Below are 24,875 nucleotides of genomic sequence, written 5' to 3' on the forward strand. Positions count from 1 at the left end.
AAAGTATATGATGAGATTCTTTGGTGGTTGATGTTTCTTAGAATGACATCACTTTCTGTATCTCAAACAAGCTCTGGTTCAAACTCAGGACTATCATGGGCTTCCCAGTTCTTGGAATAGCTTCAGAACAATAAAGATGAAACAGGTATCTTCCAGTTATTCATAACAAGCTCCTTTCTACAACACCTGAGTTTATGGAAAGCCTCTATGAATGAGGGGCTTGTTGCCAGGGAAACCAACCTTATGATTAGAAGGTAGGAACTTTCAGCCTCAGCCCCTCAACTCTGCCCCCAACCCCAATCACCAATGGTCAATAATTTAATCAATCAAGTCTTCATAATGAAACCTCCATAAAAACCCACAAGGACTGGGTTCAGAAAGCTTGCAGGTTGGTGAACACATGGAAATGAGCAGACAGCTGTGCATCCAAGAGCATGGATGCTCCGAGCACCTTCCCACATACTTGCCCTGTGCATCTCTTCCATGCGCTTGTTCTCGAGTTATACCCTCTTACAATAAACCAGAAGATGTTTTCCTGTGAGCCGCTCCAGCAAATTAACTGAACCCTAGGAGGGTGTGGGGGAAAGCTCTGATCAATAGCTGGTAGGTGAGAAGCACAGGTGTCAACCTGGACTTGTAACTGTTGTCTGAGGTGGGGGAGGCTGAGACTGAGCTGTTATCTGTGGGATCTGACGCTTCCTGCAGGTAGAGAGGGTCAGAATTGCCTGAAACTGCTCCTATCTAGCTGGGTGTGGGGAGATCGCCATACAGCACCCCAACACACACACATACATACACACAGTGATCAGAAGCATCAGAAATGAAGTTTTCTGTGAGTAGGGTGTGAAGAGTAGACAAGTGGAAGCATTTTCCAGACACCCCTCTAGGCAGCCCTGATGTCCTCCTCGAGACTGGTAGCAGAGCTGGGTAAAAACTCAAGTGCACTGAAGTCCAGAAAAAGTAAGAAAAAAAGAGTGACTGACTCCAAAGGTTCTAGAACATCAAGTCAGTTGCAACCTGCAACTTTAAATAAAGGATTTATTTAAAGAGTTTTAAATAAACTCTTTTTAAAGAGATTTAAATAACGAGTTACTGGAAAGGCTTCTCTGAGACACCTGTTATAAAGGTATTGGGCAGCATCCTTGCCTAGATGAGTGCAGCCCACCTGCTTCCCTAAATGCCTGTGAAGCAGACCTGAGGTAATTACGATCCTCAGACTATCTGGGCTATATTACAAATGATGTGTATCATTGTGTTAAAAGCTCAGGTCCTGCCTCCAGCACAGTTATTTAGTGTCCTCAGGACCTGCCCAAGCAGGCCCGGTTCTGTGTTATCACACCCTGCCCTGGCACAGCCTTGTCCTCAGGGCAGCGATTCTGAGCAGAGCTGGAAGAGTAAGATTGTTTAGTGCTGAGTCTATCTTAGGAGGAGGCTAGGCAGATGCCCTCAACCCTGCCCGGGGGGAATCACCAGGTGGGAAGACAGCCCCGGCTGACCCCCAAGTGTGGGATGAACGGAAGCAGTGGGTGCTCCCCTCTTAGAGCCTTCACATCCCAACCTGATGTCACTTCTAGCTACAACCCAAACAAGAGGATAATGTTTGCTGGTTGGAGGAGGACGCGTCTTCTGACCTGCCCCAGCCTTAGGCTGATTCGCTGGACCTGTCACATACAGATCACCCCACGCTGGTCATCTCACATAGACCCACTGACCACCTGTGGACCCCCCACAGAACGGCTGGAAAAGGATCTGGAAAACTGCCAAGTGGTGGCTATGCCTGGATCTGGAAACACCCTGGAACCATGCAAAGAGCCCTGGACCAGAAAGGATGCAAACGGGGCTCAGATACCCACCCTCAGACAAACCATTCGACTGCTCGGAGCCCCAGCTTCTTCGGCCGTCCAGTGCGGAAGGCGTCCGAGTGTGCAGAAGGACGGCGGCTGGTCCTTCCACTGGCCCAAGAGGCCTCTCACAGGTGCTGCCAGGAGTAGTGAAGTGGGAACCTGGCTGCCTGGGTTTCTGTTGGGCAGCCAGCCTCCCCACCGGTCCTGATTGGCTCCTCAACTGCACCCACAACACTTGTGGGTGTGAAACATCATCAGAAGCCAGCAGGAGCCCTTACCCAGTTCCTCTTTCCCTTCTTAGCAACAGCAACGCTGCGGATGGCTCTGGGGCCAAGTGGGCCTCCATCTGTGCCCTCAGGACCAGTTTTGTTTACATCCTTCCTCTTAAGCTATCTGGGCCTCAGCTACTTCTTGGAAGTCTCAGTCCTTGGTAGGGCTGCTGGGAGGACCGAAAGACTAAAATGTGCGGAAGACCCTGGCCTGGTACCTTCCTACAGGTCACGGTTAGAATGAGGATCCACCCAGATTGCCTGCCTTCGCTAAAGGAAGCCCCTCCTGCGTTGGGAACAGAGTATGAGGCTTATGGAGATAGCAAGGCGGACGAAGGGCCCAGTGGAGATGTGAACCCTAAAGCGTCATACTCAAGGGGCCCACTAAGGTTCAAGCCAGATTCCACATCCATCACTCCACCTGATCTGCACCACGGTCAGCAAGCATAGAGGCTTTACAGACAAGAAAAGCGCGGCTCAGAAAGGTTAAGTGACATGCCCAAGAAGACACAGCCAGCTCAGGAAGCCGGGGTCCTGAGGCTCCTTTCCATGACACCAAGTGGTGAACAAGAAAAGAGGGACAAAACAGTGGTAATCACAGGGTCAGAGCAGCACCTCTAATAAAAAGGGCAAGGAAGGGAAGCTTGACTACAGATACGGAACTCTCAGTCCAAGATTCCTACTGCCTTAAAGCTCCCTTTCAGCCTCCCAGTGCTCATCACTGACTTTCGGACCACAACCCTCAGGTAGTAGGGCCAGGGCCAACTTCCTATGGCCCAGATGCCGGCTGCTATTGCCACATTTCCTTCCCTAAAGCTCTAGAAGACCCAACATATAGGAAACATCATGCCCGTTATTGAATCCTCAGAACACTGCCAATGATAAGATTTCATATTTTTAGCTGTTGAACAAATGAGAAATGAATCAGCCAGGAGCTTAAGGGCAAGAGAAGGCTTGACCCTAGAGGTGAACAGCCCTGGAGTCTGGGGCCTTTTCTGTCACACCACACAGCTCTGGATAAAGACCCTGGACCAACAGTACCCTCGGTATCCTGTCCCCACCTTTAATGGGGTGCAGCATCACCTGTAACAGAGGCTCTCCAGTTTTAACGTGCGTCAGCATCTTTCAGAGGAAACAGACTTCTGGGCCACACCCCAGGGGTTCCGAGTTGGGAGGTCTTGCTTGGTAAAGCCTGATACTCTTCATCCCCAACAAGATGTGGAGACTTGCTGGCTGGTGACCACACTTTGAGAACTGCTGATTTATCATGCATTTAAGCTCTCTCCGAACAGCTGAGGAATGGTTAACTCTGGCATATCCACTTGAGATAATGTGTAATTATGAAGACCATGGGGAAATGCTTAAGACAACATCAAATCAGGACAGGAGGCTGGCTCCCTAGGCTGGTCCAGATGCTGTGTGTCCTCTGATCCCTTTTCATCCTCCAGTCCTCTGCTGTGTATCCCCAGGGCTGATCCCTAACAACAGGGGGCAACTGGGGAGTTTGGACAACAGCACAACTCATGGGAGGGTGGAGGGCAGGAGGCAGGGAGCAGCCGGGGTGTTTCTCCCCTCTCCCCGTTTCTGCCTTGGGTGGGCATTTCTAGAAGCAGCTGCATCTGTTCTAGATAGGTGGCCCACCAGTGACCCTTGACCTTGGGCTCTGGGCAGAACACGTCTTCCCTTTGTCCCTCCAGCCTAGAAGCAGCTTTCCTGCCACTGAGCTCTAGGTCGCCTCCCCTTCCCACATTTGGCTTCTTGGCTTCTTTATCACCTGCATAATGAAGGCCCATATTAAATTCCCTTTGAGGTAAGTACTTGATGGTGTTCCTGCTTTCCTGGTTAGACTGACTAATGTACTCTGATTACAGCTACACAAAAACGCTTATGCCGACGGACAACTCTAGAAGGTAGTAGGGAAAAATTAAGAGAGGTTAACAAGGTGAAGCTTGTCTTCCAAAAATGTAAGAATGTCAGTTATTTATTATCAATGACTAATATTTAAAAACTGGTCCTAAGCACATGGTTTAAGAGAAAACAAGGAAAAGAAAGAAAGAAAGAAAAAGAGAAACAACTCTTTCTTTCATAAGGAAAAGGTTGGGGAGCCAGGAGTCCATGACAACAATCTAAGGAGAACAAACCCTTTACCTTCATTTCTAAAAACACCTTCTCTTAGAGAAACCATGGCCACAGCCACAATGATACTAGCAGTTCCCCCTGAAAGTACCGGTGGTTATCTGGGGGTGAGTGACTCACTTGTTAAAGAGGTCACATATCATCACAAAGCTGGTCTCCGGGGCAGAGCGGGTCACACTGGACAACTGCCCAAACCACCTTCAACCCTCATTACCATGGAGGCAGCTCCCACCTCAGGTCAGAAACCTGGGACCCATTCGAGAAATCCCTTTAGAGGAGACCAGGGTCCAGAGACTGCTGGGATTCTGTTCAAGCCACATCCACCAAACACAAAGGCAGCAATGTGTGTGTGCCTGGGGAACGGGGCGGGGGGCGGGTATCTTATTTTCCCAGCATTTGTAGGGCTTTTCTCTCCCAAAGAGCACAATTAAAATCAAAAGCAAGGCTCCACAAAACCAGATGGTAACAATATAAGAAATTATGCTGGATTCCTGCATTGAACTCAAGGCTGAACACTGCGGCAGACAATCAAATGCTCAAGTGGGGAGGGAGGTTCTTGGCCTTGGACCAAACACAGTTTGGTGGTCTGTTTATAATATTTTAGCCTGACAGCACTGCAGAGAATGGACCACGAGGCTCACCGCTATAATGGGTTACTTTCAACCCCAAGCCAAAGATGATTTAAAGCCCTAGGGAAATGGGGGTGGGGTGGGGAACGCAACAGAGAGAAGCATCAAGGGCTTTACGAGAAATGTACATCTACTCTTGAAAACTCTGAGTGGAACATCTCAGCGTCAGAACCATGCTTACCATCAAGAATACTTGGAAAACCAGGACTAAGCTTACAACAGCTCACGTGGAGCAAGCATCAGCAAGTCTTTACTGCCCTGCCCTAGCCTCCTATCCATTCTCCTCGTCCCAAGAAACGGACATCAGAGACCTCACATCTTCATCCCTGGGAGCTGGCTGACTCTACGTCATAAGGCAAGTAACTCCTCAGGGACAGGGCTGTTTGGCCAGGGTGTAAACTAACAAGAAAAGCTACCCCAAGTTCAGGCAAAGCACAAGCAAACAAAACACCCACACAGGATCAAGAGATTCGGCACCATCTCCAGCTTTGCCCCTCATCCACTGTGAGCTGGGGCAAGTCCCCGTGCCTCTCGGAGCCTCAGTTTCCATCTGTGAAAGGGGCTGGACTAGATACCTATCAAGTCAATTCACCAGGGGAGTCACTCCTGTGTAGACCCAGTCGATGGCCCATGCTTCTGAAGGACAGACAGAGTACCCCCAAAGTGTGGGTCAAAGTGCTAAAGTGACTATCCTAAGAGCCTAAGTTGGGACCGTCAGCAAACCTGCCAGGCTCTAGACTCCGGGTCTTCCTACCACCCGAGGGGAGGTGCCCCACTCTCAAGTGCTGCCTTCCTGCACATGCCCTGCAGAGTCAGCCTCTCTCAGTCTGACCCAAGCAGCCTGTCCCCACTCCCTCGGGGTGGCCCTTCCTCAGTCTGAGTGTGCCTCCTCCTCACACGTGGGTCCAGGCTTCCACACAGGGCAGGTCAGGAACCACGACCCTGTGTGGCTTCAGAGGCAAGAACAGCAAAACCCAATGCCTCCAACTGTTGGTTTCACCACCCACCACCCCCGCGGGACTCTCACTTCCCCATCCACTGCTGCTACCCGCTTCCCACTGGCCTGATGACCAGATGCGGGGCCCTGCGCCAAGTCACTCAGCATCTCCAGGCCTCCATTTGTTCATCTGGACCAGCATCGACTTCCACAGATTGTCACAGAGATGAAATAAAATCAGGTATGTGACACAGAGATAAAATGAGATCAGGTCTATGAGAGCTCTGTGTAAACTGTAAAATACAGTACATCAAAGGCCATGGGGGGCTTCCCTGGTGCTCCAGTGGTGAGGAGTCTGCCTTGCAAGGTGGAGGATGCCACTTCCATCCCTCATCTGGGCAAATCCCACAGGCTGTGGGGGAACCAAGCCCATGCACCACAACTGCTGAAGCCTGCACACCCTAGGGCTTATGTTCCGCAACAAGAGAAGCCGCTGCAACGAGAAGCCCAAGTACTGAAACTAGCGAGTAGCTCCTGCTTGCCGCAACTAGTGAAAGCCTGCGTGCAGCAATGAAGACCCAGCACATCCATAAATAAATAGTTGTGTTTTTTTTAATGTGCTGGTGGTGGTGTCTCCCCTTCCCAGTGACAGCAGCTGGAAAGAGAGTCCATTGTCGTTGGAGGGATGCACTGAGAAACCTCGTGAGCACACACACCTGTGCACTGACGTTTGCGGCCACGCGGTGCAGCAAAAGAACGACCCTGTCAAAGCAGAGGAGGAAGGGCCACATGAACACTCAGATGGTCCCTGTCACCTAGAAGACGGGTGAGACCACGTCTCTGCCGCCCCCCGTCCCAGGGCTGCTGTGAAGGAAGACAGTGGGAAAGTGCAAACTCTCCGTCCTCCCCGCAGGAACGGGGAGATGAAGGTAACAGCTAGAGGATGCTTGGCTGCCTTTCTTGCTCTTCAGAATCACCAAGGAGCTCACAGAAAGGAAAAAGCGGGAGAAAGGATAGCGCATTGAAAAAACAGCTGGGGAGCATGGCTGGGCAGGCAGAGCTGACCAGGAAGGAGGAGGGTATGGGTTTTTGGGGTGTTTCTCTTATCTTTCGGGGGCTTCTAATCTGGTGTCTTTAGAAACACAAAAACAAGAGCAGCCATTTCCCCAAGGAAAACAAAAACAAAAACACCTACCTTGCGAGAGAAAGTTGTTGGCTTGTTCACGCTCAGGACCATGCTGGGGGTCATAGAGTTTCCTGGGGTCTCCTGGGAGCTCTGTGGGGCCGGGTGCTGAGGGTCCCTGGGGAAGGGCTCGCCCTTCTCAGTTCACTGAGCTCTCTCTGTTCACACAAGGATGCCCAACAGAGGTTTGAGCGACCCCGTCCATACCATGTGCTTCTGGGTGCTGATAGACCCCAGGTGTGAGCCGCGGTGGGCGCCAGTCCCCTCCACCCTCCCCAGAACAGCTGCTCCCTGGTTCGTGGAGGTGGGGCAGGTTCTAAAACAGCCTTCCTAAAGCTGTGCCCAACTACAACGTGTGAAAAAGCAGCAAAATACCGCGTGTGTTTCCTTCAAGCCCGCCCCCACCACGCAGCCCCATAGCTCTGCTGCTCTTGTGGGTTTCTCCCCAGCTCTGCCCCCTCCGCTCCTGCACGGATGCTCACTCACACTCATCGATGCATTCCACCTGGCCTCTACCCCGGGGTTTCCCTGGTGGGCTTCCCCAGCCCCTGCCTGCCCCACTGCCCTAACCCCAGCTGACAGGTAAACCAAAGAACACGAGATCCACCAAGCAGTTCCCACTTAACAAGAGCTGACCCTCATGTGTGCCCCGCCTCCAAGCCATAGTCTCAGAGAATTAGTTCTAGGCTGGGGCTTCCCTGATGGCTCAGTGGTGAAGAATCTACCTGCAATGCAGGAGACCCAGGTTCGACCCCTGGGTCGGGAAGATCCACTGGAGAAGGAAATAGCAGCCCATTCCGTTATTCGAGACTGGGGAATCACATGGACAGAGGAGCCTGGTGGGTTACAGTCCACAGGGTGGTAAGAGTCAGACCGGACTGAGGCAACTGAGCACCACTGGGTCACTGGACGCCTCTGACCACCCGAGCAGAACTCCACACAGGCAAAGGGGCAACAAAGAAAACAGACCCCGGACCAGAATGACACTGCATGAAGCCTCCTGCGATAAAGGGAGAGAAACAAATAAACGCATAGCCACTCCCACCTTGAGCTCCAGGTCTCTGTTTTTATTCTTCTAGATGAGCTCCAGGAATCACTGCTGAGCTGTCAATCAGCTGGGCCAGAGGAACTCTAAGAACTCGGATCGAAAGCATGGCTTCCCAAGGGCCTGGCTTGCTCCGCCCCAACCCCCTCTCCCAGCAGAGCTGGTATCATAGCAAAACAATTTCAAAGCACAGAGACCATAAACACCAAATTAAAAGGTAAAGTAAAAAAGGGAGGAGATGTTTACTGGAAACTTAAGTTCTACTGCCCAGAAAAAAAAATATAGGTCTTTTTTTAAACACACATACACCAACACACACACATATATATAAAGCCTCTGCCACCCACCTTAAGAAATATGTACTTTGCTCTATATATGGCTTTCTTATCTGCCCTTGATTATGCTCAGTTCATAACCGTGAAGCCTGAAATAATTACCCACAGAGAAATAATAGCCTTGGCCCCAGTCAGGGCCTAACAAAGCCAGTCCTGTATTTACCAATGATCATACAACTCACTCGCAGGACACACTTGAGTTTGCTGATGCACAGATAATCATTCCCATCCATACCTGAAATGCAGCCACTGCTGAGAGGGTGCCAGGTGGCTACTGGAACCAAGAACAATCATCTTACATGGTATTTCTGGGATAGAAAGGAAAGGAGTTCCAGCTGAAACTAGGCAGGAAATCAAGGTGGGCAGATGGTAATCATCAAAGCAGGGGGCTGGCAAAGACCACCCCTCTCTTGCAGGAGAAGGAAAAAGCTAAAGGAAAATTGACTCCTGAAAGCAGAGAATTTTGAGGGGGGCAAGAGCATACAGTCCTTCTTACTAGCAAGGGGGTGCCCCTCGGGGTTGCTCCCCAAAGACAATCAACATGTTAGAAGCAGGGAGACAGGCCCAGGAGTTTCCTTTTCGCTAGCTCACATCCTTGACTGGACCTGATCTGCCCTACCGCACCTCCACTGCCCCTCCCTCTGAACCTCTGCGTCCTCACCATGTTCTTGAAACACAGAAGGCCTTCAGATTGGTTGCCCAAATGTTCCTTCAAGTTCCCCTGTAAGATACTATGGAAAAACCTCAATGAACATTTTGGCCCACCCAATACTATCCCACACTTGTGCAATCAAACCCCAAGTCAGATGGTAAGCTGTCTGAGGGCAGTGGCCATATTTGCCATTTCTCTGAGCACCTTGCTCCATAAATATTAAGTGACTGATGGACTCTTGCCTGAGAAACAGCAACCTCCATCTGGCATCTGTGTCTACACCCACAACTCAAACCCTGTCACTGAAAAAGCTCTTGAACCCCACTCCCCTCTTTGCAAGACCCTTTGGGGTGCATCAGTACTGACCAGGTCTCCTCCCTCCTGAAGCTCATTTCACACCCAATAAGTCATCACCTTTGCAATCCCACCACCATCACAAAATGCCCTCTTCTCTGCCTGAAAAAATATTAGAACTGAGCTGTGCTTTCCCATTAAAGTCTGACCTGGACAGCCCCTCGGATTCCTTCGGCAGTAGAGATGGAGTCCCCGCAAGGAACTATGAATGACTGGGCATAAACAGGAGTGTTTTATGCTGCAGCTGAAGGGAAAGAACACTCACCAAGGCACAGGGACCACCACAGGACATATTCTCACAGCCCCTAGCACCCACCAGGGCACTGCCAAGGTAACACTAAGGTATGCCAGCATTGGCTGAGGCCTCTGACTTAGCTTCACGACAGAAGTGTGGGTGTGTGTAATAGTATGTTTAATCCATTCCTGCTCCGCCTCTGCCCTTGCCACCACCCTCCGCCCCACCTTAGTACTCTGAGTTTCCCAAGCAGAAATAACCAACTACAGATGGTTCCACTCCTTCAGAGATGTTTGAGAAACCACTGACCCAGAGATAGGAGAAAACTGAGGCTCCAAACCTCAGGGCAACTATCCACCATCGGCAGCTGTGATTACCCAATCAACATGCTTCTAGAACTTTTTTCTGTGTACATGCGCTTTTTCTTTTTAAACCAACCACTATCACTTTTCCCCAAGAAGAGATGCCCGAAACACTGAACCACAGCTTTACTTAAGCTCTAGAGCTGGGGTTTCCCTGGTGGTTCAGTGGTTAGGAATCTGCCTTCCAATGCAGGGTGTGTGGGTTTGATCCCTGGTCAGGGAACTAGATCCCACATGCCACAGGGCAACTAAGCCCGCATGCCTGAACTACCGAGCTCACACTCCACAAGTAAGATCCAGTGTAGCCAAAAAATAAATGTTAAAAAAAAAAATCTAGGACTGTTGATTCTCAATCGTGGCTACACACCAGAGAACTTTAAAAATCCTAATTCCCAGGGCCCACCTGTAGAAATTCTGAATTGGTTTGAGGCATGGTCTAGGTATTGGAATTTTTATAAGCGAGCGAGGTTGAGAATCTTGCGTGTTGAGCCCAAGCACCAAATGTGAATCATGAGGAAGCAGGAGTCCCAGCTGCCACAGCTTACTCCTGCACCTCAAACCTCTTTTCATCCTGTCTTCAACGGCAGGCCCCCATCTCCAGCTCCCGGAGCGATGGTACAGTGATCTTGAAACTCCCCAAATGAGTAACAGAGTTGGTCATTTCTTTGAATGCAAGCTTCAGAATTAGAACGTTTAAGGTACAGAAACTTTAAAAATCCTGCTAAGCCAATGCCTTTGGTTTGTCAAGGAGGAAACCAGGGGCCCAGGTAGCAAAGTGACTCACCCAAGGTCATGAAGCTGGTTCACAATGGGACAGGCCTAGAACCCGGGTCTTCCACCTCTAGTTCTCTCTCCGGGACACCAACCAGGAGGTCCTGGGGTGACAGACCCCCAACAAAAGCGAGGTCACAGGAATGGCCACTGTTTACTTCTTGTGTGCTTTTAGTGGCCAGCCCCTCAACACTGCATCTCTGGGAGCCTCTGTCTCTTCGCTGGCCTTAAAACAGCTGAGAGCAAAGATGGTTCTTCTCTTTAAAGATTCCTGAGCATGCCGGTCAAATCATAATCCTCAAAGAATATATTTGCTGGCTGGCTGGAATTTGTGAAAAAAGCCTTTAGAAAAAAGAGTCTACCCAAGTTTTGAAAGAGCGCTCTGTTGAGCTGCGGGTCTGAGAGCCTGAAAAGCAGCAGTGGATTCTGGTTTCTTGTGGATAAGAGAGAGTTGATTGTTAGTTTCAAAATCTCTAACCAACCTGTGAACACGTTTCCCTTCCTTCCTGTATTTTTACGGCACCACGCCTGCAACGCATGCAGCCGGTGGCTAGAAGCACAGGAAGCCTGTGCTTTGGGTTAAATGAGAATTCCTCTCTGCCTACAAGCTGACTTCCCCTAGCCTGGGCATAGGGAACAGATCTTCATCAGGTGAGCCTTGTTTCAACACAAGCCTGGCAGCTCCAGGCAGCAGGAGTATACGCAACCATCCAAATCTACAGACCAGTTACAGCCCCTGGACCATAGTGTCTGACAGCACCGCCACCAACTGAAGATACTCAGTAACTATCTGACGGGTTAAGTCACCACTGTAACAATTAATATAAGGAGTAGGCCACCTCTGAAGGTAAAGCATTGGACAAAAAATTAGATTTATCCCCCCGGAAAATATGTGCATCAAGAAAAGAGTGAGGGGACTTCCCTGGTAGTCCAGTGACTAAGACTCCATGCTCTCAACGCAGGGGGCCCAGGTTCCATCGCCGGTCAGGGGGCTAGATCCCACATGCCGAAAGTAAGACCTGGCAGCAATTAAGTGAAAAGCAAGAAGTCAAGGGAGAGAGGGCAAAGAAGTGTGTCATGAAATATTAGAACTGATATAGGCCTTTGAGATTCTCTCTTGGACTTGTCATTTTCTAGATGCAAAGACCGATACTCAGAGAAGCCAAGTGAACTTTCCTGAAGTCAGAAAGCCAAGTTGCATCAAAGAGTGGCCGAGGGCCCTCAACCTCACTGGAGAAACAGGATGACGAGACTGCGGTTCCCTCCTGTGCATGCGTGTCTGTTCTCAGGCTCATTCAGCACTTCATTGACCCTGGAGCTTCAGCAATGACGACGGTGAAGACCTGTGGAGGTCGTGGAAGGAGTATAGACAGCAATAGTCATTGTTCAATTCCAGGCATTTCTGGGATGTTCAGATACAGATGTCCAGTGAACAGCTGAAGCTGAGGGTCTCTAGCTGTGCAGAACTACAGATCTGGAAGTCAGCTCCCCAGGGAAACCCAGGCAGAAGACAAGTACTGCAATTCTGAACTGTGATACCCAGCAGGGTAGAACGAGGTCCAGCCTGTGGTTTGATTTTCTCATAAACGAAGTTAAGGCTGATAGGCAAAAACTAAAAAAACAGAGTGGCCAAAAGGTGACATTCAAAAAGATTCTGGGATCAAAGTCCCTTTGTGAGCACTGTTATTTCACCCTCCTCTGAACGGTAACCACTTCCCACATGAGCCTCAGTAAGGCAACCGTGTAGCCCACAAAAGAGATAGAAATATGACCACACTTCCCTCTTATAAACAGGCGATGGTAAACATCTGAGACCACTGGTCCACAGTCGTGGTTAAACAAAGGGTCAGGGGGCCCCCTGGAATGGCTGTCAGGGCGTCCATCTCCCCACATGCTGACCCTCCTTCTGAGTGGGGACCTTGGACCATTAACTTCAGGGCTCCAGCTGGTCAAACAGAGCCAGCCTCACCCTGGAACCACTTTGTTGGCTTTCACGGCCAGGCTCCCCTGGCCACTACTCCTAAAGACTCAAGAATTTTCAAGGAGAGTAGCTGCCTTGGTGCCTGCCCTGTGCTCAAAAATGCCACTCTGGGGTGGTGGGGGTGGGGGGAGGTTCTCGCAAAGCAGGCAGGAGGGCAACACGTCATGCATGTGCTGAACCATGCAATCCCCCCACCCCCACCTCCTGGAGGGGTAGTGGCGGTAGATTCTCCTTTAAAAAAAAAAAAAAAGTCAAAACTGCAACTCGTTCAATCAAGCAAGAAAAAGAGGCAAAACCCTATCTTTAATTAGCTTTAAGATGTTCCCTGGGCGGGGGTCCCGGCTCCTAGATCAACAGGAAAATAAACTTTGAGGCCTTGGGACAGACTCTGTTTTCTCTGAATTGGAATGAAAAAGGCTTTGCAGACCTGAAGCCAGTTGTTAGCTGACTGAGACAGAACTCCTCCTGGGTATGCTGTGTCTGCCGAATGTTCCATCAGAAGACGACCCTCAGATTCTATAAATTGGCCAGCACTTTGTTTTTAACCACTGAACATTTATAGAATTCTTATTTCTTCGTCTACATGCTTTCAGAGAAAGTTTCCAGCAACTTCAAAGCCAGTTAGACGCACAAAGACGCTAAACATGCAATTAAATTTCACAGGGTTTTGAAGCTAGAATACCGCAAGAACCTTTAGAAAATTTCCCCTGGGGGCAGGAGGCTCTTAACTCTCTACCCCACCCCCACTCCATACTCAAGGGCAAATTTTTAATCTTCATTTCGTCAACAGGAAAACACGACTGGTAAAGGGGCGGAGATAGAAATCTGAACTGCTTGAAAGACCTGACTTAAGTCAGAAAGTATATAGTCCTCAGATACAGTGTTCAGAGGCTCTGCTGGTCCCCTCAGTGAGTCTCACTTCCATTTGCCCCCCTGAACCCCAATTTCACACCCATTCCTAAGCTGTCCCACAGCAGACTGCTACAACCCACACAGGTGGATGTTCTGAACACAGATAATGGTCTCTCCATCTCGACTGTAAGCTCCATGAGGGCAAGATCTAGCCCTCTGATTGGGTTACCAATGGGACCTCTAAACTCAGCAAGACATCGTTCAAGACATCAACAAGACAAGTGTTCAGGAGTCTCAGAGAAGAAGGAAAACACCAATCAAGTATTAATTGACTTTTACCAAATGCCCAGCAGGTATTACTGTTCATAGAATTCAGCTAGGAAATCAACCCTGAATATTCATTGGAAGGACTGATACTGAAGCTCCAATACTTTTTCCACCTGATGTGAAGAGCCAACTCATCGGAAAAGACCCTGGTGCTGGGAAAGATTGAGGGCAGGAGGAGAACGGGGCAACAGAGGATGAGATGGTTTGATGGCATCACCAACTCAATAGGCATGAGTTTGAGCAAGCTCCAGGAGTTGGTGATGGACAGGGAAGCCTGGCATGCTGCAGTCCGTGGGGTCAAAAAGTCAGACACAACTGAGTTACTAAACAAGAGCAGGTACTGAGTACCACAATGAGCCAAGGAAACAGCCTGGGTCTTTGACTTTGAGGGACTTGTTACAGTCTAATTTTTGCCACTGGCTGCATGGGACACAATACTGGCCAGTGAGATCCAAGAGGGGTTCTGGGAAAGGTTTCCTTCCTGGCTAAAGAGACCCCCAAGGAGAAGCAGCCTTTCCTGCTGCTGGATGCAACCGTGTAAAGAGGGGAACACCTGGAACAGCTGTGATCGTCAGTGGATCATGAAAGCTGGAGATGGCAGAGCAGAAAGATGGAAGGCTCCCAAGTCCTGCTGGTGCCTGACACCACCCTGCCTCCAGACGTCTTAGAGGCGGTAATAAGCCCCCTCCTCTAAGTGGTGAAGCTGTTTGCTGAGTTTCAGGTTACTTGCAGCCCAAGCATCCTCAGACAGTGAGTATGGGGTAGATCGGAGAGCAAAGGAGCTGGCTGGCTTACTGCAGAATCCAGGCATGAGAAACCGGGGGCCTCGGCTGAGGAGAGGGTGGCGATGGTGAGGACAGCTTGAATTCAGGAAACACAAAAGCGGATTCCAGTCTTACCCACACGATGGCCTAGTCATCTCCATGAAGCCCAGGGCCTAGTTCCCACGCTGACTCTCCAATGAACTGGAACATAAATAATTAATATTCCCGGCCCATCCTCACCCACACACATGCCTGCTTGTGTCTGTGGGGTAAAAAAGAAAAAAAAGGGAAATGCATGTTGTTCTATTTATAAGAAACAGCACAGCCACAAAGGGTGATGACTAGAGCGGCACAGTATCAGCTGAAGTTCTCCAAGCAACTGCTAAGTTCGGTTTGAATTTACACTTGGCTTCTCTCAGCCTGTAACTGGTCCTCTTCAACACTCCAGCTGCTCTCCTTGGAGCTCATCAGACAGGGCCTTGCCCACAGCAAACAGTTTGGTTGGAGGGTATAGAGAACTCAAGCCCCCTCTCTAGGCTTCCAACAGATTATCTGGGGCAAGAGAGGAAGAATGAGGCTTGGATGATCACAGAAACGAAGCCTGTGAACACGAGGCAGGAGTGAAACATGCAAAGTCTTCCCATGTTCTCCATGGGATTCCACTGGCAGACAGGGTTACTTAGGGCCACGCACCCTGGTACATTCCATGCATTTACCACCATCAAAGAGAAAGAAAAGGCATGCTTGCTGTTATTTTTAATTCCTTCCCCAAAGCCTTCCAAAACTCTTCAGCAGAAGACTGATCCACTAAACCCCCACAGCTCCCAGCCAGTAGTATCTTGGAAACCTTAATGAAAATGGAGCAGGAAGCAGGAGAAGTCAGCTCACAGAAGACTTCACTCCTGGACATGAAATCCCATCTCAGCTGTACTGGACCTGGGGGCATCTCCTGCTTTCCAAAGGGACATGTCTTGATGAGGATGCATATGTTCTAGAGCCAAGTGAACACCCTACCACCCCCTCACTGCCACCCCGACATCCCCCATACACACCCCCATCTCCACCTCCTGCTTCTTGTCCTTCCCTTCAGAGTGGCCATCAGTGAAGCCAAAGGTTCCCCAGCTCCCACTGCAGCTAAGTAAGCGCTAGTGTTAATTTGACTATTGTAGATTATCTCTAAGGTCTCATCCAGTTTTAAGTTATGTTACATTGCCAACTTACTGAATGATCTTAGACAAGTCACCTCACTCAGAACAGCAGTAAACGATCTAGACAGTCCCTGCCTGACACTTTAGCAGCGGCAGAGAAAGCAACTGATGGACCCTCCCAGTTACTCTGGCCAGGTATTGTGATCACTGGCACAGAGGCAGGGTGGCTTAGAGTGACTACCTCTCCAGGTTTGCCTCGATAGTCCAGGTTGACGTCAGTTTCTGGCCATCACTGATAACAGCACTGTCCCCTTTTCACTCTTAGAAGTGTCCTTAGAATTTAACGAATTCTTTGGTCACCCTAGATTCTAAAAGGGACAGAGCTTCAGAGGCAAATCCAGCTCCATCTCTTATCATGAGACCTACAGCAACTTTGCTAAGCAATTTCATGGGTTTTCTTATAAAAAGGAGAACAGTAGCCCTTTCTTGGGGAGCCCTGGGGCAGACAGCTGGGAATGAGAGACCTGAACTCAGACTGCCAAGCTGCTGCTGACTCCTCAAAGCCTGAGCCTCCTCTTCTACAAACATTGGGAACTTATCCTTCCCAGAAGATGGGTAAAGAAGATCAACCAACTGATGAATGGCCCACCTTGGTGTCTGGCACATAGTCAGCACCCAGTCCACGTTGCATGTACCAGAATCACTCCCAGTGAGACAGCTCAGGTGATCCGCCACATTTCAGCACAACTGACCCAAATCTTCAGACAAGACCATAAGCACCAACTCACCTAAGCTTCTGGAACCAGACCCATGCCCCTCCTCCCCCCCAACCCCCCACTGATGGTACGCATGCCCTAAGATCATACTCCTGTTGAATTCTGTGTATCATTAAGGTTTTTCTCTAAGGTCTCTGTGAAAATGTAGGTGTGAACTTGGAAGCCTTAAGTCCATCTCTGTGAGGAAGGGTTTTTAACAATACTATAGACCTGCGCTTCATAAAGAAATAATGAGTGGGGCCTTCCTGGTGGTCCAGTGGTTAAGACTCCACGCTCCCAATGCAGGCAGCCTGGGTTTGATCCCTGGTCAGGCAGCTAGATCCGACACGCCACAAGTAAGAGTTCGCATGCCACAGCTAAGACCTGGTGCAGCCAATCAATCAATCAATAAATTTTTTAAAAAAAAAAAGAAAGAAAGAATGAGTGACACTGCATAATATTTTATAGTCTGCAAAGATCTTTCAATACGTATGCTATGCTATGCTAAGTTGCTTCAGTTGTATCCGACTCTTTATGACCCCATGGACTACAGCCCGCCAGGCTCCTCCACCCACAGGATTCTCCTGGCAAGAATACTGGAGTGGGTTGCCATTTCCTTCTCCAGGGGATTTTCCCGACCCAGGGATCAAACCCAGGTCTCTTATGTCTCCTGCACTGGCAGGCGAGTTCTTTACCACTAGCACCATTCATTAATACATAGCTCATCTACATAAACAACCACCATCCTATCAAGGGAGGCATCGTTTTTCTCATTTTACTGATGAGGAAAGGGAGGCTCAAAAAAAATCAAGTGACTGGTCTAGAGTCACCAAAGCAGGAAGGGGGAAGGCAGGGATTTGAACCTGGGTCTCCTGAATGCAAGCCCAGAAAGCTCCATCGCAGCAGGCTGCCATTTCAGCAACAGGTCTCTATCAGGGTTCTCAAAAATGGTCCATGAACTAAGAACCTGTCCATGGATACAAAACTTTTAACTTCTAAAAACCTATAAACTTCAATTAACAGCAACAACAACAAAAAAGCTGACCCTGAACAGATGAGGTAAACTGTATGCATGGTTACCAAGATTTCTGCTTGCCCTTGTGATGAAATATATGAACTTACCCCATTTTACTCTCTTACTAAGGAATGTAATCTGTTTTTAATACATGAGAGCATCTGATGAGTCTGAAGTAGAGAACTTAGGCATTTTTACTGATTGCAGTGTGGTCTGGAACTGGAAAGCCCGACCTAGACGATCGTCAATGAAGAAATTTAAAACACTGACCAGAGACATTCCACACAAAGACACCACGCCAGGCACAGGGAAAACCCAAAGAGAGGCTGGGATTTGACGTCGGGGCCGTTGCTTGGGGAGAACAGGCCTCTGCATGGAGCCCAGCGACACTCTGCTTAATTTCCCAAGGAATCCATGTCAAGAGGCTGGCATGACTCACTGGCTAATTACCTGAACACTTGGGCTCCCAGAGCCCTCCTGGCTGTACAACCCGTCTTCTCTCCTGCCGGCGAACAAAACACTATTTTCACCCTGGTCCAGACATAGCCTAAAGCTGTCCACATGGTGGTGTAAGGGATTATGACTCTGACCTGGATAACTCAGGCAGAAAACTTGCTCTTACCAGCCACGGGCTGGGGGAGGCGAGGAAACGCGAATAGAACGGTGGCTTCAGCCATGCCACTCCCGTACTTTAAAATCTCCTGGGTGCTTTACGGAGCAAGGTCCAAACGCCAAGCTTGGCCGAATGAAACCCTTGGCAACCTCCTTCTCAGACTCCTCTCTGGCCACGCCCTCTTCCACGTTCTGGCCGCCCCGCCCCAGACGCCAGGCTCTTCCACGCTCTGTCTGGCCAGTGTTGCACTCAGCCTTCCCTTCACTCCCACACGCCTATCCACCCTTCAAAGTCTCACTGGAGCATCATCTCTTCTGTGAAGCCTTCTGAGTCCCTCAGAAACAAGCTGCTCTTTCTCTGGGATCCCCAACACTGCTTTATTCAACCTGGAAGTGTCTTTCCCATGAGCCCACTGTAGCTGCAGTAAGGTCCCTTTTAGCCTCTGCACGGTTCAGAGACAGGGCTTTATCTCCGCATCTCTCTCTCTCCTGAGGCCCAGCACCAAGTCAGTGCCCAATAAATGAAGCCAACAACAAATGGCACTAGCGGGGGTTGGGCTCTTCACTCGGCCTTTCAGATAGGCAGCTGCCATATGCACCACCCATCCCTGACCTGCACTTAATTCACTGTGATCTGAGTTCAAGGTGAGGGAAATCAATCCTGCCTATAGAAACACCCACAATCTTCCATATAATGGTGCCACCTGAGTGGGGCCTCAGTTGTGGCTATATAACAGAGAAAAAGTATTAGAAAAAGTCGTTCCGTCACGTCTGATTCTTTGCAAAGCCATGGATTATAGCCCACCAGGGTCCTCTGTTCATGGGATTCTGGAATGGCAAGAATACTGGAGTGGGTTGCCATTCCTTTCTCCAGGGGATCTTCCCAACCCAGAGATTGAACCCGGGTCTCCCACATTGCACGCAGATTCTTTACCATTTGAGCCACCAGGGAAGCCCACTGAGAGGATGGCCAGAAAAACAGGACTGCCTCCACCATCAAATGGTCTGAGAGCGGGAGGAACTATGCAGTTGCACATATAATATGTCATATATAAAAGAGAGAATCAAGGTAACAGACTGATAAACAGAATATGTTCTATCATATTGACAAGGACCTTAACACAACCTGGGAGGCCAGGTTTGAATGTAGAGTTCTCTGACGCCTTGGGTTTCACAATGGAACTGGTGAGAGAATTCCAGGAGAACTGATCCTGAATCCCAGCCCATTCCTGTCATCACCCCCCACTTAGAGGGGCTTCCTGTACACTCGTGCAGACACCCCAAAGCTGAATTTCATCCAATTTCTCCATCTCCCAGCCCGACCCACGTCATCGGCCCAGGGTCAACACAGTCTCCCTTCCTTAGGCAGATGGACCTGGGGAAGAGCCCACCTGGGACCTGGAAGCAGGCTCAAGATCACGGGGGCTGGGAACGGAAGGGTTGAGACCCAGTGTACCATCTGAAAGAAGGAAGTGTAGGCTCTACACGGGCCATCCCTGGGCCCACAGCTCTACCCCGTGGAAAGGACCACATCCAGAAGGATGTGCAAAGGATGGTGCACTAAGTGTGAGCCCCCTGACACACCTAGAGGGCAGCCAAAGGTACCACCGTCCATGTCTGGGTCATTTTGGAGCCATGAGCTTCCGGGACTGAACATTCTCACCTAACAACCAAGCAACTGGTGAGGGGGTGCCTGGAGCCAGAACTGCCTTCCAACCAGGCCTCAAAAACACCCCAGCAAGAGTAAACATCAGACACTTCCACACATGGATGGGCAGGCTATCGGTGACAGGCCCGTGAGTCACGGCGTTTCTTCTTCAGGATCTTACACCCACCCCCCCACCCCAGGAGCACTGATTCATCAAAGTTTGTTTTCAATACTATTATTTTTAGTCAGCCAAACAGTTTTTAAAATGATGATGGAGGACAGGAGTGGGGAGGGGAGAACCACCTAAGAATACGAATTGTTTCTCTTTGAATAGCCTGCCAAGCCCTGCATCAGCAAGCAGTGAGACTGTGGCCTCTTGGTGAATATGTGCTGGAGGCAGATTCTTTTACTGCATCCATAGGGGGTCTCCAAACAGTGAGCCCCGAGAACGAGTGGAGGGGCCAGGATCCCTTACTGGAATCTGCCAACACCATCAGTCAACCCCACCTCCGTCCTTGAAAGGGGAAAAGTGAATGTTTAGAAAGCACCTACTACGTGCTGTGAGCCACAAATACCAGCCAAGTGCGTGCTCTCTCTTATATCCTGTGTTGATTTACAAGAGGCAGGCAGCCCCATGCCCATTACACAGATGAGGAAAGTGGAGCTTCATCAATGGAAGCAGATGTCCCCAAGGCTGCCACATGGTCAGTAACTGGCCAACTGAAACCCAGGTTTGTCAGACTCCAGAGCCCTTTGTTCATCCTTGATGACTGTGGTCTTCCAGCCTACTCACGCCCTGAACCCCTGCTCCGCAGGCAATATTTTAAGAATCTTTGGGTAGAGATAAAAGGCTACACACAACATCTAAAGGGGGAGCAAAACAAAGTCACTCACCCTGCCTTTCCAGGCACACAGAGAAACAAGACTCACCTTGAGCCTGAATTCAACGAGGGTGTGAGAGAATTTACAATGTGGAGCATTTGAAACAAAAGGAAAAACCCAGCTTCCATCACCAGGGCCTGCCTTCAGCCACTTGTAACTATTCAAAAAGTCCTTTCTGGATCCATTACTCCACATTTGGGCTTAGCCCAGAGGTGATTTTTTAAGGAAAAAATGCCTTTTGGCATTTTTGAGCTGTGACAGCGTAAAAACAGACCTTTAAAAAACACACACCCAAAAAGCATTACTATTTTCAAAAGCCCAGTCTCAAAGAAAAAGAAAAAAAAAAAAAAAAAAGGAGGTGACACCCCAGAGCTACAACTAGGCCTGGCGGTCTGTGATGCAAGCGTTAGTGGGGAAAGCCAACAGATTGATAATGCCATAGATTTCAAAGGCAAACCTTGACCCAAGGTTTCTTAAACAACACCCCAGTCCTAAACTCCCAACAAAGCTGTCAGGAGAAAAACTTGCCAGATGTAAGCAGGGAAAGCCGGTGTGATACAGAAAAAGTACTATTATTTCGGGGGAAACTCACTTTTCATTTCTTAGCTGGGGTTTCAACTTGTAACCTCCATGCCCCCCCCCCCCCCAACAAGAGGCGCATGCTTACGCAATCAAGTATAGCCTTTCTTTATATAGATGCTTGAAAATAAATAAAGAAAGCTTCCTGGGTAAACTCTGACATATGAGCAAACATTTTCCACAGGTATCCTCTATAATGCCTACCTCTCACATTTAACCATTTTTAGGCAATTGTGGTCATTAGTTTAAGTAAACTTCCTGCTCTGAGGATAGCCAAAAATAGCAACAAAAGAAAAACTGCTCACTGCATCTCAAAACATTCAGCCTTCATGGTGTTATCCTTGTATTCAGTTATTTTTATATTCCTTTGTAGTTAAATTTCACTGATTTAGACTCACAGGGCAAAGGAGAGGCAGGGAAGACAGAGAGGGGGAAACAACTAAAATTAAAAGCTGAATTGTAGTTTTCTTACTTTCAACTAGGGAAATTCATTGGCACCAGACTAACAGGGACTTAGGACATTAATAATTAAGAAAGATCTGTGGTTTAGTGATCAAGCGGATGCATGCAAAGGGATGCTTCTAAGATGCTTGCATAGAAACCACTTTAGAATTAGAAAGAATCTCTGATAGAGCTCAGGTAGCCCATTTCCCAGTTGCAAACATCTGAGGCCCAGAGACGGTCAGTGACTTGGCCAGGTGACACAGCTAATTAGAAACAGAGTTAAAATCTAGAACTTACCCAGGTCTGTTGACTCCTGCCTCCAAAATGACTCCCAAAAGTTTGTTCATGACTAATTTTTCTTGACAGCATTTATGGGGAGAAAAGGCCTGCTAAACAAACTTCAGCCTAGTCCAGAATTAGACAAACTTCTTAATTAATAGGCTTCTACTGTGTTTTCATTTTAAGCCGAGTCTCTCTGTCAAAACACCCTGCAGCAGTGTGCCACGGTGGCAGGCTGCTGTTTACAGCAGAGGCCTCAGATAATCACAATGGATAGTGTGACTTGTGCTCTAGATTTGTTATTTCTAAAACTGTTAATTAAGTCAAAACAAAGAGTAACGTTACACACACTCTCTCTCTCTCATCAGGACTCAATAAACTGCAGGGCTTGGGGAATTTGGTTCTCTGGCATTAAGAAAACAGTATTTACAAGTTAAGCAGAGTGAACACACACATGATTCTTACAACTCCAAAGGACCAGTGTTCAGCAGCCAGTGGACCAGAGGCTACAATAGGGCAGAATAAGGCATCTGCCTCGTTCACTGGTGTGTTCCTGCTACTGGAAACAGGTTTTGGCACCTGTTAGGTGCACTAAGGCAGCACACACATGAACTGGACAAGTTCTCTTGGATCTTTGTTTTAAAATCTGGAATTTGGTAAAATTAGAAACCAAACTTCTGCAAGGTAGGTTTACTATGGCAACTTCCAACTGTTTCCAGAAACCACGGCACCTGAAGATTGAAGGCTCCGTGGCCCAGGAACCTGTCAATGGTCAATAGATGATGCCCAGCCCTCCTGGGGAAGAACTAGTCCCATCCACCACTGCAGGGGACATTCGTGTCTGCAAAAGGCTGCTAAACCTCCCAGGCCCTGCATCAGCAGCCTTTCTGGGCAGACTGTAAAACCAGATGTGGATCTGGGAAGGGGGCAGGGCGAATTCTTTTTTTTTTAAATAGGTCAATACATCAAAGGAGACAAGGACAAAAGTTAATTAGAACTATTCATGAGCTTTGTTGATTGAAAAAGCGGCATTCCACTTTCAAGAACTTAACTGCGCTTACCAGAGGCTGGGGGAGGGGTAAATAAGGTGGGAAAATAGATGAGGGAATAAAGTCAGACTTCAAGTCTTAAAGCAAGCATCGCTTGCAACGTTGATAGACCTAGAGGTTACCGGACTAACTGAAGTAAGCCAGAGAAAGACAAATATCATATGATATCACTTATGCATGTGGTCTAAAAGCACGATACAAATGAACTTACACAGAAAACAAAAATAGACCCACAGACTTAGACAACAAACCTGTGCCTACCAAAGGGGGAAGGGGAGGGAGTGATAAATGAGGAATCGGGGATTAACAGATACACATTACAATATATAAAACAGATAAGCAACAAGGACCTACTGTCTTGCACAGGGAACTGTATGCAATATTTTGTAATAAACTATAAGGGAAAAGAGTCTGAAGAAGGATAGACATATATAAGACTGAATCACTTTGCTGTACACTTGAAATTAACACAACACTGTAAATCAACTATACTTCAATAAATAAAGCAGGCACTTCTTGGTCCTATTTATTTCCTAAAGGAGTTCATACAGAGACACGGCTGCATTGTGCAAACAATGGCATTTAGAAATCTCCCAATAAGTTAACAAGTGAAAATTAATGGTCGCTCAGTCCATTAAATCGTGTTAATTTTATTTCCATTAGAATAACATAGCAATTACAAATTTACATTATTGAACCAATATTTATTTTTCAAAAACTCATTTTAATTGGATTCCTGATGTGATAAGCTCAAGCCAGTCTCTCTATGCCATCAGCTGCTTCCATTTCTCATCAGAAGGAAACGACTACTGTATTCATTGGCTTTTTCTATTATTAGAATTGTCATTTAAACCTGTATATCCTTGCAAAGACTTTTAAAAATACATTATTAAAAGCTCTTATGTCTCTGTAGAAATTCAGGTTTACAGGATTTCTTTTTTGGCAAGTGTTAACCAGAGAAATGAAAAGTTACGGCACACCAAAACTCAAAAATTCTGAGCATCCACCATCACCTCCAAGTTGCCCACTTCTTATCGACGCAGTCTGTTATATTCTGAGCTAATACATCCTAAGTCACCGTTTCCACCAAGGAAACTTGAATTTCAGGGTTGCCATACTAACTCCTTTTTTATTTCAAAGTGAGAACACTTTACAGTGGCGTAAAATACTGAACACAAGTCGCTGGTCTTCCGGTGCAGACTAGGAGGGAACATATCATAGCAGCACTCCATTTAGGAACAAGAGGAAGATAAAGACATTCTCAGTCCTGTAGGCAACAAACACCATGAACCCAAAAGTTCCCATGATTGTACTACGGTCCAGAAACTTCCTCCTTTGGATAATAACTCCTGTCCTCTTGGTTTTCCACCTTGCATTGACCCCTCCCCTCCTCTCCCCACCTCTTCCCAGAGAGTAATGGTCTGTCCCCCACATCCCTGGGCATTTTGTACATCCTTTGGCTGCAGCTCATGGCCTATATTTTGGGCAAGTCTGTCTCCCACTCTAGACAGGGGAGCCCTTGAGAACAGGTGCCCTGCCCTGCTCATCATAGTAGGTATTTCATAAATGACTGAATAATTTAGTAATGAATGAATGATACACAGAGACATCTAAATATAAAACACATCTGTCAAACTTTCTGGTTTACAAAACACTTCCACAGGCTTTACCTCATCCTGATTTTACAGGTGCCGACAAGAAGGCTCTGAGACATCAAGTCAACTGCTAAATCCATCCAGGTATTAAAACAACAAGATTCAGGACCTGAATTCTGTGCTTTTTTTCTGG

General features: G+C 48.2%; 1 protein-coding gene across 4 annotated transcripts in view; it reads right to left on the reverse strand.

Annotated features, from left to right (window-relative positions):
- SMAD3 (SMAD family member 3) overlaps positions 1-24,875 on the reverse strand; it is a 126,919-nt gene that overhangs the window by 97,266 nt on the left and 4,778 nt on the right. Inside the window, exons 1-2 of one of the 4 annotated variants that reach the window (XM_044925397.2) lie at positions 7,724-7,994; positions 7,011-7,156 (exon numbers count right to left, since the gene is read on the reverse strand). The exons of 1 other annotated variant lie outside the window; for it this stretch is intronic. Coding sequence is in view for 1 of the 3 variants with exons in the window: in XM_044925396.2 (XP_044781331.1) it covers positions 22,057-22,106 (50 nt within the window). In the remaining 2 variants the exon portion in view is untranslated. Of the gene's footprint in view, positions 1-7,010; positions 7,157-7,723; positions 7,995-10,765; positions 12,849-22,056; positions 24,457-24,875 lie in introns of those variants that run through there. 2 more of the 4 variants (XM_044925396.2, XM_044925398.2) reach the window with 2 other exon arrangements.

The sequence above is a fragment of the Bubalus bubalis genome, chromosome 11 (genome assembly GCF_019923935.1).
Source record: "Bubalus bubalis isolate 160015118507 breed Murrah chromosome 11, NDDB_SH_1, whole genome shotgun sequence".
NCBI classification, from domain to species: Eukaryota; Metazoa; Chordata; class Mammalia; order Artiodactyla; family Bovidae; genus Bubalus; species Bubalus bubalis.